This window comes from Parus major, chromosome 3 (assembly GCF_001522545.3).
Source record: "Parus major isolate Abel chromosome 3, Parus_major1.1, whole genome shotgun sequence".
NCBI classification, from domain to species: Eukaryota; Metazoa; Chordata; class Aves; order Passeriformes; family Paridae; genus Parus; species Parus major.
In genome coordinates, this window is record NC_031770.1 from 93,879,395 (window position 1) to 93,885,980 (window position 6,586).

Consider the following 6,586-nt stretch of genomic DNA (forward strand, 5'->3'; position numbering starts at 1 on the left):
CACTCACAAAATGGTGGGGCGCTGGCTGCCCAGAGCTGAGGATGCCACACCCTGTGAGTGTTCAAGGCCAGATAGGATTGGGTCTTGAGCCACCCAGTCTAGTGGGTGGAATCCTTGACCATGGCTGATGGGTCCGAACTAGATTATCTTCAAGGCCTTTTAACCCATGAGTTTTTACAATATATGGAAACCACGTTTTTGTGTTTGTATAAATTTATCTCATGTAACTGTTAAGATTTATATACTGTATGTAGTTCCAGGAGTCAGGGAAGGTTTTAAACTCACGATTTTGAGATGTTCATCCTTCAAAAAAATACTGTTTTTGAATTTGGAGCTGTTTACACTTTCACACAGCAATACTTTTAGAAGACAAAAAAAATGCCATCATGCTTTCTAAATCAAGTATTATCTGACGCTGCCTGCCGCGGCCCGGCACGCCCGGGCTAGCTCTGCTCACTGGCCGCTGGCAGCGCCAGGAGTGGGGAACGGTCTGGGAGCTGTTTTTCCCCAGACCGAACCTTCAGAGCCTTTCTGCCACGCAAGGCTCTGCTGATCTCGGCGTCGTGGGCTTCGGCGAAGAGATGGAGGAGACCCAGAGCCCAAGCAGCTTTCCAGGAACAGGATTTATTAAGGGAGAGGGAGTGGTGACAGGACAAGGGCTGGAAAGGTACACAGGGACCCAAGGACTCTGAGCACCGAGCACTTCTGTGCAACTCATTTTAAAGGGAGGAGGGTACAAACTCAGGAACCAATGAAAACACAGCTTGAGAGGAGTCAAAGGAGGGGTTTACAATATCTGGAACCAATGGGAGGAATGGCAGGGAACATGCTGGAACAGAGGGTTGGGTTTACATTGACTGACAGGGATCAGGGGCAGGCTAAAGGTGACAGACAAGGAAGGTTCAGGAAAAAGGGGAGGGGTTTACAAAAACTGACAAGTGGGCAAAACCATTACAAATCATAGGGGGATAACAGCAGGAACAAACCATTCAAACTAACAACCAGAACAAACTAAACAGACTGCAACAATTATCCATCTTTTTTCCAACCTCACACACAAGATAGGCAAAATACCAAACTATTTGGAGAAAGTTTGCCTTGGATGTACTAAATAAGGCACGCTGTTTTCCACTGCAAGAGACTTGTTGCTCAGCTGCTCTGAACCTCCTCACTTACTGTGAATCAAATTCCTACACTTCACACTATGAAACCAAAGGTTACTTGATAAAGGTGGTATCTCCACATGAAGTATTACAGCTTCAAGAGTTGTGACACTGAAACAATTGTGCACTGATTTGTTGCAGAAGCTATCAACAGGAAAGTCAGGAGCACATTTGCTTAGGGCCATGAGTGAAGATTGCAACTCTCCCCATCAAACTGTAGAAGAAAGGCTGAACTTTTATAAACTAGCCTGGAAGGACAACATCCTATGTATATGATATCAGAAAGGTCTGTTGTTTGGTTCTGGTGACAGCTGCCACCTGGCAGTCATTTGGACAGATTCTCTTCACTCCTTCCCAAAAAGCGCACGTTATCGACCAGACCACTTGAGATTTCTCCATATAGTTGACATGACCCAACACTGCACCAAGAGTCACAACAGAATGCTCCAAAATGGGACAACACACAAACCTGCATCTATTTAGTTTGCTAACATACAATAGTCTAGCTGCCAGTAGTTCTGGGTAGAGCAGTGAGTGGGTGAAGGAATGCCAAAGAGTTACAGGAAAGGTAAAGAAATGGATCCAATGCTAATGCTTCACTGCCCTTCCCGCAGAGTTTCACTTTCCTCCTGTTCAGGAGACTTGCAAACTGCGTATGACATACATCTGCTCTCTTCCTCAAGTCTATCTCCACTCTGTGAAGACTATTAAGTAATTAAAATTAGTTTCACAAGTATTTCCTTAGGCTATAAACTTACTAGTGTCCTGCAATTTTGTACCTCAATGTTTTTCACATTATAAGATCAGGTTTATAGATCATCTTTCCTATGTCTTAAATGACATCTATTTTAGACAGAACTGTACATCTCCACACAATGGTACAACTTCTACTAAATATAGACAGTCTCTACCATATCCACACCCCCTCTCAAACTACTTTAATTCAATATAAACAGCCCACTTGAAGCAAAACTAATGCCTTCTTCATTTTTACCTATTTTTAATTTCCAGTTATTAAAAAAAACCAACATTATAAAGGGGACAAAATTTCATATAATAATACTAAGTTCCTTCTCTTCCTTTCTGTTCTACAAAGAAACATAAAACTACTAAATATTCACCTAGTTTAAAAAAAAATGTATTTATCTAGAAGCCTTAAGAACATGAAGTACAAATTGAAAGAAATGCAGAGATCATTTTGAATTATTTACACAAATTAAACTGGGAAATTTGCCAAACTGGAAATTTTTATGAGAAAAAAAGAAGGAAAAAGTCTGATTAAAAATGAATACAAATTAACTCAATTTAAGATACAGTGAGTGCATAGTTTTATTTATAAAATGCCACTGGCACACAGTACACATAGGAAGTATGAAACTTGATTTATAAAGAAGTGAAGTGCTTCACAGAAGCATGGATTCCTGAGTTATTCTGAATAAAATCTCTCATTTACTGTAATTCACAACACAGCTCCAATTGGCTTAAGCAGCAGAATAACTGATTCTTGATAAGCACAGAATAAAGACATAGTAAAAAAATAACACAGGCAAATGGAAACTGGAAGATTGCATCTCTTCAATACTAACAGCCTTGGTTCATGGAGGAAAACTATCTTATACTGAAGGGCACAAAGACTTGTTAAGACTGGGTTTCATAATTTCACAGCCAATTTAAATGTACTGTAGATACCTGCTTCCACCTCAGTGTCCACAGCCACAATTACAAAGTCCTCTTGACATTGTACACAAAAATACTTCTGTTCCGCATACCCATACAGAAGGACTGATTACCCAGACAGGCGTTATTACAACTGAAGAAACACAAATAGGGTTTGGCGTTTACTTCTTTTTCTCTTTTTCTGCTTTCCTTCTCTGCTGTAGCATCTTTAGTTCAGTCATTACATTCAAAGTTCTGTAAACCCAGCTGACCTGAAAAGTAAGTAAATTATTAAATTCAACTAGTCCATATACCTTCACCTATTCATTTAATGAAAGCATATACATGAATGAATACATACATACCACAATTATAGTAGTATTCACCAGCAGTGGTGCTGAAAATACAAGTGAAATAAACATTCCTCTTGAATCAAAGTATTGGTATTTAGAAAAGAGCCTGAAAGAAATAAAAAGGAGAGACAAAGTTTTATTTAGTGTAGTTCACACATTCAACTTTCCCAGCAACTATTCTACATGGACACTGTACACATCCCACATCTTGGGATCATTAAGCATAGACCAGCATTCTACTGTATTAAATCAGAAAAAACAGGCAGTTGATACCTCTTCAGTTATGATTATTATACAAATCATGCTTATTCTGAAGCATCTGAAATTACTTCAGGTCTTTTCCTTACTTATATTAGAAAAGATAACAAGAATAATAAATGTAGCAAAGCTGCAATTATATGCCTGAAGTGAAACATAATAACAACAGATGCCAACATGAATAGGGGTTAAACACGTAACTTTCAGTCATATCAGGGAAAGATTAATTCAATGCTCAAAAGATCAAAATAAACCATCAGTTTAATTCTGGTATACATGTGTAGTAAAACAGGCTCATGTTAATGCTTGTTACACAAATAAATAAATAAATATATAAAGCAGCAGAGGTATTTCTGAGAAGTGGTTCTTAACTTCAGCTATTAAACATGAATACCAAAGAAAACAAAAAAAACAACCAACCAAAAAACCCCCAAAACAAATAAAAAACCCCCACCAAAACCCAAAAAACAAAACAAAACCAAACTTCACACTTTTTCCCCTTAACACAACACTCTGCTTTTCTCAGTTCTTTGATGAGTTAGTTTACAAGCATTCATATAATCAGATTTTAAGCAGTACAATAAATGCATGCTATTATTATTTCTTATAAGCATATTATAACTACGTTGTATGGTTATTTTATTTTAGAAATGAAAGTGAAAACATTTACCTCCAATTCATGGCTGCTAATTCATTGATATATTCAGCACAATATACTAAGGCCACTATACAATAAAAGAAAAATATTAGATTCCGTATTTCTTTAAAAATAAACTGCTCATAATACATCATCTAATCCAAATCCATATGATCTTAAACCGAAGCTAATTTCTGTTCTGCCTGTCAGCCATGAGTACTTTGGCTAGGCAAAGCTCACTGGGGACTCTCAGGCTGAATGAACCCCGAGATAACTCAAGCTGTTACTGCAACGTACAAGCCAGTCTTGCTCTTCCTCATGCCATTATCACGTTTGTCAGCAGGCCATATGGTGAACTTGCTTCAGAAACAGAAGCTGACTGTATTGACTGACCTGCACTATTAGAACAAGGCAGACTACAAAGCAACTGCTGGCTCTCAGTCGATTTCTCTTCTGCTTCCCCAGCACAGCAACACTTCATCGGGAATCCGTGATATACACGGCAGTGACCATGCAGTAACTTCACTCATCCCACTTCCTCACTAAGGCCAGAGTTTTAAGTCACTACTTCATACATTTTCTTGGAAATAAAATAAGCACATGTTTATAGGTCATAGTAGGTTCTGTCGCGGACTATCATGGACAAACACGCAGTGCTAGCGGAGAACTAGGAAGTTGCTAGGCACTGCTCTGGCGCCCGGCACCACACGGTGCGCCCGCGCACTCACCCATGCAGAGGAAGTGCCCGACCTGCACCCGGCGGTGCTGCAGGGACGCGCACGTCAGGAGGAAGCAGAGCAGGTGGAAGGCCGCCAGCCCCAGCAGCCAGGGCTCGGACCAGTCCGTGCTCTGCGGGCAGAGGGAAAGAGGGTCAGGCAGCGGCGGGAGAAGGGGCGTCGCCAGGCGGCCACAGCGACCGACCGCGGCCGCTCCAAGCGCCGTCACGGACCGCGCCCCCGCACCAAGCTCGGCAAGGAGCGCACCCCGAACAAGAGCCTCCCCCTCCCCGCCGGACAGTCCCGCTCCCCCGGGCGGCCCCGCTCCCCCTCACCGCCAGCACGGCCGACAGCCCCGGCGGGCCGCGCACCGGCGGCTCCATGGCGGCGGCGGCGGCGGCGGCAGCGGCGGTTCTCGCGAGACTCGGGTGGCCGCCGCTTCCCCTGCGGGGCCGTGGCGGGAAAGGGGCGGCGGGGCCCGAGGCGGAACCGCATTCCCCACGGCGAAGGGACCGCGGTTTCGAGGGCGGGCTGAGGTGGCTCCTTCTCCTGAGGGTGACCGACAGAAGCAGCTCTGGCTCTCCGGAGCGGGGAAGGAGCTCTGGTCGCGTTTCCAGCGTTTGACGTCGGGAGGCCGCCAGTGTCACGATCTGCTCTGTGCGGTCCCGCTGAACTCGGCTGTGGGTCCGTGGCCCAGCACTGGTGTTGGCTTTTGGTCTCCTCTCAGCAACACCCAGGGTTGGCTTTAGCGATGAAGTGCAGGAAAAAAACTTCAAGCCCAGCTGGAAGTTCTTTGAAAGCAAACACAGTTGAGCTTTCCAAGCAGGAACTTAAGTGAAATGAAAAACTTTTCTTTCCAAGTAATGCCCACCGTGACCCTCATCCACCTTAAGGGGCAGGCAGCACGGCCACCTCCTGTTCCTTGCCACTACAGCAGAGCTCAAGGACACATTTTTTAACTTTGGAAGATGAAATATAATTAAAATATTACAATGGAAAGGGAACAAGATCCAGGTTAAACCCCTTGTTTACAGCTCCATTTGTTAAATGCGTCTAAGTCTGAAAGAACTGACTAATTTTAAAACTCACTACTTAACGAGCATTTCAAACTTAGATTCCCAACAACAAAGCCAAATCTAATCCAAAGTATTAGATTTGTTGAACGAACAGTATTTTAGTATACACCACTACTTCCTGCTTTAATTAATGTATTTATTTATTTCCTGACATTTTAGCCTATCAGATGTGAATCTTTGGTCTTTTTTTCCCCAAATGTTTTGAAGTGCATATATAAGTAAATATTACAGATACTCTTTTAATTTAAGTTTATTATATAGGCAGATACAGGTCATCAGTGTGTCCTGGTCTCTCTCCACTGTCACACTTTTGCAATTTAATATGAGATACCTGAAACAGGATTTTTTAAATTATTATTTTTAGGGTTTTTTTTCTTTAAGTTTTTGTTAGTCTTTTTCTCAACAAAAATAGTATCATCTGGAGGCTAGTCAAGGCTTTCACTTGAAGTCTTATAAAATTAAGGTGATAGAAAGGTGATAATTTCTACTACCATTATTGTCTTAAAATTAAGATTAGGGGAGAAAAGATATTTTTATCCCACACTGTAGATTGGAAAACAAGACTGGAACCTTAGGACAGGAGAGATATGGAACACCTGGAGCTGATCCAAAGGAGGGCTACAAAAATGATTAAGGGACTGGAATGTCTCTCTTATGTGGAAAGGCTGAGGGAGCTGGGCCTGTTCAGTCTCCAGAAGAGGTGACTGAGAGGGGACCTCATCAATGT

The 6,586-nt window shown here is 42.3% G+C and overlaps 1 protein-coding gene across 2 annotated transcripts; it reads right to left on the reverse strand.

Annotated features, from left to right (window-relative positions):
* Positions 1-605: 605 nt before the first annotated feature.
* Positions 606-5,211, reverse strand: TMEM18 (transmembrane protein 18). 2 transcript variants are annotated; one of them, XM_015623160.3, is made up of 5 exons: positions 5,119-5,211; positions 4,796-4,916; positions 4,101-4,155; positions 3,185-3,278; positions 606-3,091 (listed from the first exon to the last, which is right to left on the reverse strand). In XM_015623160.3, exons 1-5 carry the CDS (start codon positions 5,164-5,166, stop codon positions 3,002-3,004), a joined length of 408 nt encoding a protein of 135 aa, XP_015478646.1. In that variant the 5' UTR covers positions 5,167-5,211; the 3' UTR covers positions 606-3,001. The 2 variants fall into 2 exon arrangements, with proteins under 2 accessions (XP_015478646.1, XP_015478647.1); XM_015623161.3 differs by lacking the exons at positions 4,796-4,916; positions 5,119-5,211 and adding an exon at positions 4,461-4,782.
* Between the last annotated feature and the right edge of the window lie 1,375 nt (positions 5,212-6,586).